The sequence below is a fragment of the Natator depressus genome, chromosome 12 (assembly GCF_965152275.1).
Source record: "Natator depressus isolate rNatDep1 chromosome 12, rNatDep2.hap1, whole genome shotgun sequence".
Classification (NCBI taxonomy): Eukaryota; Metazoa; Chordata; order Testudines; family Cheloniidae; genus Natator; species Natator depressus.
In genome coordinates this window covers 40,678,222-40,690,530 of record NC_134245.1, presented here as the reverse complement: position 1 = coordinate 40,690,530, position 12,309 = coordinate 40,678,222, and the positions used below count along the sequence as shown (strand labels likewise).

Here is a 12,309-nt window from a genome sequence, read left to right as displayed (position 1 = left end):
TGCAATGGAAGGGACAGGCTGGACTGTAGGGCTACTGCCCAGCCGCTGGAGCGCTTCGCGCAGCCCCAGAATCCCACTGATTTTTAAAACAACAAAGCCTAAGCGTCTGGCTTCTGCAGCGGAGCCGGAACCCTCCACACAGGGGCACAGTGCAGCTGCTTCAGCTGCTGGGCTCCAAAGGGAGCCGCAGCTGGAGATCCTGGGCCAGAATCACGGCACCTATTTCCAGGGAGCGCTGGTGGACCCAGAGCTGCTACACTCTCCTAAGGGGCCCCATACATTGGGGGCAGGGGATGGAAAGTTGCATGGAGTGTTCCAGCGACAGAAGACATCTGTCCCTGCAGCTGCTATTCCATAACTACACACCCAGGGCCAGGATCCACAGCTAGGGAAAATCAGCAATTTCCACCGGCTTCAATGTAGCTATGCCGAGCTAGGATCTGGCTCTCAGCACTCAGGTACGAACACACACAGCAAGCAGGTCCCCAACTCCCGCAATGGCTAGCGGTACTTCCGTGAGGTTGCTGTGACGTTTGCCTTTCACTCATGTTCCTAAAGGGAACAAGTTCAGGCAACTTCCAGTTAGAGGCAAATGTTTTTGGCACAGAAGAATTTGATTCTCTAACCCCATGGAATAATTCTGCCCCTTTGATTCTTCACCACATCTGAGGTTTAGTAACTTGACAGTTTTCTCAGGCATCTAATTAACTCTTTGCGCAGCTGTAGCTAATCAAATCCTCTGTGTTGGGAGTGGAGCTCCTGACCCGGGTAGTGCGAACAGAGATAGAAGCAGGCGAGAGGATGCGTTACCGTGAGTGGGTCAAACACTGGAGCATTATCGTTGGTGTCTGTGACTTCAATCATTGCTGTGGCTGTGGTAGTAAATCCTTCGCCTTTTAAGTCGGCAGCCTGGACAATCAGCGTGTAGTTGGGGGTCATCTGCAAGCCACAAAAGTCACTTTTGGGTTAGCACCTGGAGGACACGTCAGCCTGCTGCCATACTGGCTGGGAATGGGCTTTGCCAGGCCTGGCCTCTCTTCCTCTTGGGGGAACTTGTTATGATTAGTTTCACTGCGGTCAGAGCAGCCAGCAGGTGAGACAGGAGGTGTGAGCGCCTGAACTCAGCTAGCAAGCAACACCACTCTTCTGGCTGCGGGTGCCCGCTCGGGGGAGTTTCATCCACTGAAACCCGGCAGTAACAGGTAAGGAAATCTGCTTCACAGTTCAGCAGGCAAGCTGTCATTGTCCCCTCTACTAAAAATTAATATTTCACATTGGTAGCCTAGCGCATTTTAACCATTCACTTTTCTTTTCAGTATCTACAGTGAACAGCTTGGGGGTTTTCTGCACACCTATCTGGGCTTGGACAATTAATCAATGACTCAGTTTCACTTTGTATTTGTTAGAAAGTGGGTTTCCCTTGATCAGTAGAGTTCCCAGGGCAACCCCTCCTGCTGGGTGCAAGCTCAGCAAAACCATGTTTCTACAAAACCCAACGTGGGGCTGAGATTTGATGCATTTAAATTAGCTGAATTAACCAAACACGGCCAAACTATCGGGCCTCCCGTGGGGGGTCAGTTTCTAGCGCCGCAGAGATGCCCGTTGAACCCCCCCCGCCTCCCTGCCAAGCACAATACACTCAGGCCAAGGGCTGGCCGGGCAGGGAAGTTCTAACATGGCATAAGTGCCCAGGAGAAATGGAGACAGCAAAAGTTTGCCAAAGACATCCTGCAGCGTGACACGGATTGTGCCGGACACCCGCCACTGTCTATGCGTCTTGGTGCGGAACTCGCACTTCAGAGCCTGGGGCCATCCATCCTCTCTGTGCAAACGTAACTATGCCGAGCTAGGATCTGACTCTGACCCAACGCTGCAGCACTCACCTCTCTGTCCAGCCCAGCTGCAATCACACTGATGATGCCATTATCAAAGTCGATGGTGAACATCTGGTGGTGGGGTTTTTCAGGTATCTGCTGCAGGATGGAGTAAGCAATGACCCCATTGTAGGAGTTTACACTGTCGTCTGCATCTGTGGCTGTCACTTGCATCACAGAGGAACCTGGGCACGAGTTTAGAGCAACACTAATTTTCTCGTTCTAGGACAAAATGAGGCAGGAGACGATTCTCCAGAACGCACTGCCGGGACCAATCCCGCCCTGGCCCGCCAAGGGGAACGGGGGAAGGTGACTAGATCAACCACCAGGCATTTCCCATCCCTAACATCTGCCGATTCCTCTCTGCAGTCACCAAAGAAAGGGAATAAGATTGTAAGCGCCTCGGGGCAGGGGCCGGCTGAGCCGTCGGCCCAGAGCCATCGATCTCACTGGGGCGATAGAAAGACTGGAGCCCTAGGAGCGTCTCACAGGTAAACAGACAGCACAGTTTGGAGCCACATTTACTGATACCAAATTAGCTCCCCTGTTCCCTTCCAGTTCTCACACCGCCCCCATCAGCGCACCGAGCGCCTGCTCCCTGCCAGCCCCAGAGCCTTCTGCGAAGGTAACTGGTCCCCTCCGCGGGTTCTGTAGCGAGGCAGGTGGTCAACCCCAGGATGCCGACTCTCCTGCAGGATCGGGGGAAGGAACTGCTGGGTTGGAAGGGGAGGGAGAGCCTGCTCCAAGCCCAGCCATCCGCACTCTGGACAAGGCGCGTCTGCTCAGTGGGCAGATTTTAGCCCCTTTGGGTTATTCTGGGATTTAAATTCTTCAAAGCAAAATTAACCCAACACTAAAACAGCCCCTGTCTCTCTCTCTCCTTGGAGGGAACCCTCCAAAGCCACATCTCATGACCGGTGTGTCTCAGCCCCCAAGTCGGGGGCTCTGCTCACATACCTGGCTTGGCTCCTTCTTCTATGAAGCCTGTGAAGACACTCTGGGTGAACTGGGGTTTGTTGTCGTTCTGGTCACTCACAGTGATGATGATCTCCATGGGGTCCTCCACGGGCTTCCCATTTGCAGACACAGCGTGGGAAAAGAGCTGCAAAGCCAGCACGGGGTGTAAGGCACCATTCAAACCACCCCGCGAGGCCACGAGCAGCCAGCAGCGCCCGCCAAACCCAGCCATGGCTCTGAAAGCAGCGGCCATGCTTGGCTTGTGCATGGCGTTCCACGCGTCCCTGCAGAACGGGAGCCCGAGCCTGGCTGGCTTAGCCAGAGGGGACTTGCCTTCGATTCCCCAACTCCAGCTGCTGGCTGACCATCCCCACCAGGGTCTTGAGTTCACATGCAGGCCACACGGAACAGGTCCAGCATGGGGGAATTCTGCCCAGCTCAGCCTAAACCAAGGGTCCGGACAGCAGCCTTCAAAGTGCCCATCCAGCTCCCCTCCACACTCTGAGGATAATCACTGGCTGCCCATGAACAGTGAGGTCCTGTTACCCAGGGAGGGGCCAGTCTGGGCTGTCCCGACCCGTGTGGATTTATGGTTTCTCCTCCCTGCTGGGCCAAACCCCGACATCGGTAATGGACACGGAGCCACCGGCCAGCCCTGCTCTGCCCAGCAGAGACCCACGGGCCCGTGACGAAGCGTCCAGCCAAGCTTTCGGAGACAGGAGGTGCACGCTGAGCGCGTCTCCAAGCAGCAGGGGCCCTGCTGAGACGAGCCAGTGTTAGGCTGTCAGCGCGCTCCAGGCCCGATTCTCACCGGTGCTGGGCCCCCTCAGCAGCACTCAGCACCTCGGGGAAAGAACCGGGCCTCAGGGCCAAGTGCTGATGTGGCCAAGTGACCAGGGCCGGACACAGATCAGGAGGCAGTGCCCAGCTGGGGTCAGCACCTCCTCTCTGGCTTTACTCTGCCAGGCCTCGGGGAAGAGACCATGATGGGGGAGGAGAGGGCAGCTGCCCTCTGGACCGTGCGGTACAAGAAACGGAGTGAGACCCAGTTCATTGGAGCCTCGGGCCCTGTCCCAGCCGCCTCCAAGCTCCAGGGGCCATCAGCCCCTGAGAACATGCCCCTTCTCCATCCTTGGCACCCAGGGACTCACCGTGTAGTTGCTGATGTCTTCTCTGTCCAGCGGCTTCGTCACCTTTAGCTGCCCCGTCTCCCTTTCGATGATGAAGACGCCCTCAGGGGGCTTGTCTGCGCCCTGCCCCGTGATGCTGTAGAAAATGTTGGGGCCGTTGTTGGATTTGATCTGGTGCCAGAGAACGGGGCAGGTCAGCCGGGGGATTCTGAGCACGGGGGCCACCCCAGCCTGTGCTCCCCTCCCATCTCGCCAGAATCCCTCCGGTCCCCGAGAAGCTGCCCCTCACGTTCAGGTTCCTGCTCAGCACCACATGCCACCCCATTCGGGGATACGGCGGAGGAGGACAGGCCTGGAAGGCGGGTTTGGTGCTACACAAGCCCAGTAGCAGACAGAGGGCTTGGGGAGGTTCTGTTTGTGAATGCTGACGGAGCAGCCGTCTGGGGGCAGATGGAGCCTTCCCCACAGCCCGCGCTGCATGGCCGCCCTGTGGCAGCCAGCTAGTGCACAAGACCCAGGCAATGAAATGGCTCCTCGGCCCAGCTGGATGCGCAGCCGAGAGCAAGTGGGAAGGCGGAACCAGGGTGTCAGATCCCAAGAGTTCTTCCAAACAAATGCCACCCACCCATCTCTCCACGCTCCCCCTCTGCCTTCTCCCAGCTACCCCCCTCCTCCCACCCCAAGAGTGACACATCCAACACACCGCGCCTGGCTGGGATGCCGTGCCAAAGGCCTCCCATACCTGAACCAGCAACTTGGGGAAGGGCCCCCTCTCATTCTCAGGGCAGTTGATTGGAGGGATGACCCAGTCCCTCTTCTGCCTCTTCCGGCTGAGTCGGGACTCTGGGAAGATCAATATGTCTGCCTGAGCATTGGCGGGGGAGTCCTGCAGGGAGAGAGACACTGTTCACAGTGAGGTCCCTGCATTAGACACAAGGGGACTGGAAGTTTTATCAAACCTTCCAAGATTCAGCCACACCCGTTACACAGACAAATCCAGACTCTGGTTCTCCACCTTCTGCTAAGGGCTTGAGGAGCCATTCGCTGCAAGCTCTTACTAATTCACCACTGGGCTGGGCTGGGCTGGACCGGAACAAGTAACTGGAATTGCACGGACCTTCGGCCTATCCCTTTTATAGCTGGGCATGGCGCTTTGTCACAAGGGACGTAACAGGCCCCAGACCCAGCTCCTTTGGCTGCCGCTGCACATTGAGTGGATGTTTTCAGAGAACTATCCACAGTGACTCCAAGAGCTCTGTCTTGAGTGGTAACAGCTCGTTTAGACCCCATCATTCTGTATGTATAGTGGGGATGATGTTTTCCAGTGTGCATTACTTTGTGCTTATCAGCACTTTCCTATCCACTTTCTCCACCCCAGTCATGAGTGTACAGAGCTCCGTCCTAGCCCCCTTCTCCAAACTGAACAGCCCCAGGCTTTTTAATCTCTCCTCCTGCAGAAGCAGTCCCATCCCCCTACTCAGTCTTGCTGCCCTTTTCTGTACCTCTTCCAATTCCAACAGATCTTTTCTGCAATAGGGCGACCAGCACCGCACGCAACATTCCAGGTGTGGGCGTACCAGGGATTTATGTAGTGGCCTTAGGGTGTTCTCTGGCTCCTTATCTGGCCCTTTCCTAGTGATCCCCCCACTTTGTTCGCTTGTTTGGCGGCTGCTGCACACTGAACAGATGTGTTCAGACAACCAGCCACAGCGCCAATCTGAGAGCCCCGCTGCAGAGCACAGGAGCCAGAGCTGGAAGAGGTCCAAGCTCTTAACTTAGCGCTAATCCTGCCCGTTGCCGAGTGTCCTTAGCTCCCGCTGATGTGGAGTGAAGGGTGCTCAGCAGCTCGCAGCACCAGGCGCTTGAAATGTACAGCCTCCCTTTCACCCCACCCCTCTTCCGCTCGAGCGCAGCGGCTCCCTGGCAGGAGACTCAGCTTTGCTCCGGAGGACAGCGTCCCTGCAGTGCTGTGCTCACTCCTGCTCCTCCGCAGGACCAGAGCCTCCTGCTTCGCCTTGGCCTTTCCTCTCACCGAGCAGTAGCGGCAGGGCACGTGACCTACAGGAGCCCACATGGAGGAGGCGGCAGAATGGAGACACCCAGGGTCAGGGACGCCCCCGCGTGGGTCTCTCCCCAGTATTCAGGAAGGGAAGCCGTGGCCCCTGGTTCCCAGCGGGCTGAAGCTAGCAAAGCCTCGCAGACGGTACCCAAGGACACTGACTTTCCTTGCCCTCGTTTGTAGAGTGAGCCAGCCCCAGGAGAGAGCCGCGGGCTGAACGGCTGCCAGCAGCTTTATCCTGCCCAATAGCTGACAGCCGCCCCCCTCCCCCAGCGCAGCTGGCAGCGTGCCACCGGACCCCCGGGGGGCCGCCCAGGCTCTGCAAGGCGCAGGCAGCCACGCAGCCAGGCAGTCACGGGACGGGGTGGCTGCAGCTGCACAGAGACCGTTCTGCTGGCAGAGGATGAGCCCAGACTGGCCCGGGGCCAGCGCTGGGGGAACCCTCTGGGCCTGAAGGGACACAATGGCCCGCAGCGGATGCAGAGCCAGGGCAGAAGGCCCGCTGGGTTTGTCGCCATACCGTGTGCCGGTGGCGGCGGTGCCGGTGCCCCTCTCTCTTCAGGGTAACCTTGGCAGAGTGCTTCTTGCTGGCAGAGTCCCAGGCATGGATGAAAAAGCTCTTTTCGTGCCCGTGGAGCTGGAGGGGACGTTTGACTGAGACGACTCCGTCCGTGTGCACTTTGAAGCGTGTGTCATCCGACAGGTACGCCGTCCGCTTCCTTCCTGCGCAGCTCTCGAAGCTCACTGCGGAGAGAGACAGCAAAGCCCGGCAGGAGAAGGGGGTTAGAAGCGGAGCCACCTGCCCATCTGCATATTCCAGTCCCCGCCAGGCCAGCAAGTGCTACCCCCGCCCCGCCGGATACCAGGACAGCCAGTAGCCGGACGTTCCTCTCTCCGGACCGAGCCGCACCCGCGCTAACCCCGCCAGCCAGGGGCCCAACGCGCCCGAGCGTCGAGAACGCGAAAGGGGACGGAAGGGGCGAACCAGCAGGTCGATGCCTCCTGGAGGGCTGGTGTTAAAGCCTGAGCTTTGCCAGCCTCCTCGCCCGTAACAATGGGCTGAGGGCAGGAGGTTTCACTGAGCTGCCACCCACCGAGCACAGGCAGAACCCGGCTCCTTTACCGCAGCTAGTGGCATGGCAGCGCCATCCGCGAGTCCGCGAGCAGTTCGGAGGCCAGGCCACAGCAGTGCAGAACATCCTGGACTCAGGGACAAGGGCCATGCAGAACCCATTCGTCGCTACGCGGCTCCCCAGCCACAAGGCCTTAGCAACTCGGCCTCACTGCTAATTGCTCTTCCGAGGGCAGGGAGAGACCGCTAGCGCCGGGCAGGGGGTTCATTAGCAAGGTTCTCAGACTGCAGGGACACGGTGGTTGAGGAGCTAGGCTGGGCTATCACTTTAAAGGGAGGTTCTGCTGGCAGCAGTGACGGGGCCGTGAACTCCACCCTGGAGTACTGGGGCAGGAAGTGGCGACCTGCGTATTCGCAGAGTCTTCCATATAGACACCATCGGCGAGCTGTGCGGTCGATCACCTCCACTGGGACACCCAGGCTGGGAAAGCGCCTCAGCCAGTCCTCAGAGGCGGTGACCGAGCAGGTTCACACTGGAGCTAAAGGTTTCAGAGGGGGAGCCGTGTTAGTCTGTATCAGCAAAAACAACAAGGAGTCCTTAGAATCCTAGAGGATCAGGGTTGGAAGGGACCTCAGGAGGTCATCTAGTCCAACCCCCTGCTCACAGCAGGGCCAATTGCCAATTTTTTCCCCAGATCCCTAAACAGCCCCCTCAAGGATTGAACTCACAACCCTGGGCTTAGCAGGCCAATGCTCAGAGCACTTAGCTACCCCCCCTTGTGGCACCTTAGAGACTAAACACATTTATTTGTGCATAAGCTTTCATGGGCTACAGCTCACTTCATCAGATGCACCTTCTTGTCAACTGTCTGTAATGGAAAAGGAGGACTTGTGGCACCTTAGAGACTAACAAATTTATTTGAGCATAAGCTTTTGTGAGCTACAGCCCACTTCATTGGATGCATTCAGTGGAAAATACAGTGGGGAAATTTATATACACAGAGAACATGAAACAATGGGTGTTACCGTACACACTGTAACGAGAATGCTCACTTAAGGTGAGCTATTACCAGCAGGAGAGTGCAGTGGGGGGGACCTTTTGTAGTTATAATCAAGGTGGGCCATTTAACAGTGTGGGGGTGGGGGGCGGAATAAACAAGGGAAAATAGTTTTACTTTGTGTAATGACCCATCCATTCCCAGTCTCTATTCAAGCCTAAGTTAATTGTATCCAGTTTGCAAATTAATTCCAATTCAGCAGTCTCTCCTTGGAGTCTGTTTATGAAGTTTTTTTGTTGAAGAATTGCCACTTTTAGGTCTGTAATCAAGTGACCAGAGAGATTGAAGTGTTCTCCAACTGGTTTTTGAATGTTATAATTCTTGACGTCTGATTTGTGTCCATTTATTCTTTTACGTAGAGACTGTCCAGTTTGGCCAATGTACATGGCAGAGGGGCATTGCTGGCACATGATGGCATATATCACATTGGTAGATGTGCAGGTGAACAAGCCTCTGATAGTGTGGCTGATGTGATTAGGCCCTATGATGGTGTCCCCTGAATAGATACGTGGACACAGTTGGCAATGGGCTTTGTTGCAAGGATAGGTTCCTGGGTTAGTGGTTCTGTTGTGTAGTTGCTGGTGAGTATTTGCTTCAGGTTGGGGGGCTGTCTGTAAGCAGTGCTTACATCCAATGAAGTGAGCTGTAGCTCACAAAAGCTTATGCTCAAATAAATTTGTTAGTCTCTAAGGTGCCACAAGTCCTCCTGTTCTTTTGTGAATACAGACTAACACGGCTGCTACTCTGAAACGGTCTGTAATGGGCCACTCTCTTACCACTTCAAAAGTTATTTTTCCTCCCTTAAGAAAAGGAGTACTTGTGGCACCTTAGAGACTAACCAATTTATTTGAGCGTGAGCTACATCGGATGAAGAGAGCTGTAGCTCACGAAAGCTCATGCTCAAATAAATTGGTTAGTCTCTAAGGTGCCACAAGTACTCCTTTTCTTTTTGCGAATAAAGACTAACACGGCTGTTACTCTGAAACTTTTCCTCCCTTGGTATCCTGCTGTTAATTGATTTAACTCGTTAGACTGACCTCACACTTGGTAAAGCAACCCCCATCCTTTCATGTATTTATACCTGCTTCTGTATTTTCACTCCATGCAGCCGATGAAATGAGCTGTAGCCCACGAAAGCTTATGCCCAAAATAAATTTGTTAGTCTCTAAGGTGCCACAAGTCCTCCTCGTTGTTTTTACTAGAGCTAAAGCAGATGCTGCCCAAGGGCTGCTTTGGAGCAATGTTGCCTGACCTGAGATCTCAGACATGACAGACGCCATCGGCACCCTTCTCGAAAGAGAGGCGTCACTCCTGTATTCTTCCAGGCGCCATAACCGCCCACCCAGTCCTACGCTGCTTCTAATCAAAGCTACAGGCCCCGCTTCCAACAGCCAACCGCCCGCTCCCCCCGCCCCAGGGATGCTGTAGAGGCACAGAACTGAGGGGACCTGTGCCAGTGAGTCTCTCAGCTTCCAGCTGAGGTGCCAGTCTCAGCCAGAGGGCGCCCGTGCCCCAGTCTCCTTGGCCCACGTGCCCCGGGCACAGCAGCACCTTTGCCAAAGCAAACAAAGCGACGTTCCCCTGAGTCGGTGCCAGCAGCGCAAACCGCAACGCTGGGCTCTGGGAACTGCCCTGGTCTCCTCAGGGTTGGTTTAAAATGGGTTTCACTGGGAGTGAGAGAGTTATGGTGGGTTTCGTGGGGCCCACGCTGGGACTATCTGGTCACGAGCCTGGGTGGGCACGGCCGGGCCGGTCGCTCTGGAGGCCCAACCATCCCGCACTGCTGGCACAGGCTGGAAGGGGATTCCTATAGCTTGCAGCCCGGGAGCCGCTGGGGCAGTTTGCTACACCCTCTCCTCGAAATCATACCCTGACCGGGGCACCAGCAACTTTATTTATGGGGAGGGCGGGGGCCGCCAGCTGCTGTTCCAGACTCCACTTATCCCACATTTATTAATGCAAGCCCCAACTTTGGGGAGGGGGGAGGAGAGTGGAGTTGTCTTCCCCATGCCTGGTCAATGCTGAATGCAGGCTGCCCTCCCTTCCCTTCCCCTCCGCCCCCAGCACAGCAGGGAGTCCCAGGTGCTGTCTAAGCCCAGGGCTAATGGCAGCCCCGCTGCTTTGTCCTCACAGCTCCAAGATCAGCAGGAAATGGCTGCGGGACCCCACGCCCTCCCCTCCCCCAGGAAGCCGGGTGATTAACCTGGGAAGGGAAAGTCTGGAATGCGGCTGCTCCCACTCCAGGCAAACATCCCAAGTGGTTACAGTGAACGTAGGTGAGACCCACCTGCCTCTTTCCGGGGGCCAGCCCCCCAGAGCTCCGACTCGGCCGAGGGCTCCTTGCCCCAACTCCCGGATCTCACCCCAAGGAAATGAAGCATTGTCTAATAAGGACCCCCCCTCCCCCGCAGAGCCCATCCCAGCTAGTGCACTAGGTTATTAATGCTCTGCCCGGTGAGAGCCAGGCGGGGGCGGGTCACTAAAAGCTTTCACAGTACAGCCCTGCTTTAATGGCCTCTCAGGCTCTCCTTGCTAGCACCAAACAGGGAGCAGTTCAGGGGGGCGGGCTCCACAACCCGCAGCCCCCAGCTGGAGAAGGGACAAGCAGGGTGAGCCAGTGCCCCTCCGACTTGGGTCACCTCCCATTGCTGGCCCCTGCTCAGCACCGCATCCGCACAGCTGTACGACGGGGGCGGGAAATGCACCCTAGCAGGGCCCAGACAATCGATAGCGCAGCCTTCAGAGGAACAGCGACATTAAAAGCAAAAGCTGCCAGGGGCGCGGAGTGGGCCGCCGGCTGCCAAGGGCACGGAGTGGGCCGCCGGCTGCCAAGGGCACGGAGTGGGCCCTGCACATCAGAGCAAGCGCTGCAGGCACGACCGGCACTTTCCAGCCAGCCACGGCTGAGGCTCCCTTCGCCGCCCATCTTGCAGTTACGCAGCAGCACAACTCAAGAACTTTTTGCCCGCAGGCTTCTCGGGCTGTGACGCGTCAGACCCAGAGCAGATCCAATTCCCCAAAGTGCTCACGTGCGCCAGGACAGTAAGGGCGGGGCGGGGGGAGGAGTGGGGCAGCAAAGTTCATAGGGGGTAGAACTAGGGGTGCGGCCACACCCCCAGCTTGAAGCAGTTTCCATCATACGCAGGGTTTACAGCTTGGTTCAGTGGCTCTCAGCACCCCCACTGTACAAATTATTCCAGCGCCCTGCCAAAGTTATGGGGACAGAAAATCTTTCAGGGGACCCCCTACTCCACTATCCAAACAGGAGATTTTCTCTCTCCCTATTCTCCTGCTGAAAAAGAGGGGTCTTTGTTATCTGCCCTCTTTCCCCCATAAAAGCCATGACTAACAGTCGCCTGCATCTGGGAAGGAAGCCGGGCTGGTTTGAAACAGAACTTTGACCACAGAGCCACTCCCAGGGCGGGTAAGAGTGCTACACTCACTGTCCCATCCAGCAGCCAGAGGGCACAGCGGAAACGCATGCAATTCTCTCATCTGTCCACATTTATGGTAGCATGAGTCCCCCGCCTGTGGAAGTGGTTTTGTTTGCTTCTCATGAGCAATGTACAATGGGAAATGTTTCTCCGTCTCTCAACATCTAATCCATTGGTTCTCAAACTGTGGGTAGGGACCCTGTTTTAATGGGGTGGCTGGGGCTGGCTTAGACTTGACGGGGCTTGGGGCCGAAGCCTGAGCCCAACTGCCTGGGGCTGAACCCCTTGGGCTTCAGCTTTGGCCCCCCTGCCCAGGTTGGCAGGGCTCAGGTGGGCTCAGGCTCCGGTCCCCGCTCCAGGGTCAGTAGTAATTTTTGTTGTAGAAGGGCTTGCAGTGCGATGAAGTTTGAGAACCCCTCAGCCCTGGAGGGGCTCTCGCCTCCTTAGGTGGCAGATCCCTTAGCAGACGAGCGGCCTTGCTGGCCACCAGCACTGAGGCAGGTCGCCCTCCGTGCATGCTCCCAAAGACCCGTTACAGAGCAGGTGGCAGCTGGCTGGATACATGAATGGAAAGGTGCTTGCACCTAGCTCCCCCCCGCCCCCCCCGCCAGCAGGCTACGGTCACTGCTATTTTGCGTAACAGCCTACAGCCAATTCCCTCCCACTAAGTATTAGAAACAAACGAGTGTTGGGAAGTTCAGTATCAGTCCACGTTGCTGGGAACC

The 12,309-nt window shown here is 56.6% G+C and overlaps 1 protein-coding gene across 1 annotated transcript in view; it reads right to left on the bottom strand.

The window, feature by feature from the left end:
- Positions 1–12,309, bottom strand: part of LOC141996709 (B-cadherin-like) — a 44,131-nt gene that overhangs the window by 10,993 nt on the left and 20,829 nt on the right. Inside the window, exons 3-8 of the mRNA XM_074968971.1 lie at positions 6,541–6,764; positions 4,704–4,847; positions 3,983–4,132; positions 2,832–2,976; positions 1,884–2,059; positions 811–939 (exon numbers count right to left, since the gene is read on the bottom strand). Of these exons, the coding sequence (XP_074825072.1) occupies positions 811–939; positions 1,884–2,059; positions 2,832–2,976; positions 3,983–4,132; positions 4,704–4,847; positions 6,541–6,764 (968 nt within the window). The remainder of the gene's footprint in view (positions 1–810; positions 940–1,883; positions 2,060–2,831; positions 2,977–3,982; positions 4,133–4,703; positions 4,848–6,540; positions 6,765–12,309) is intronic.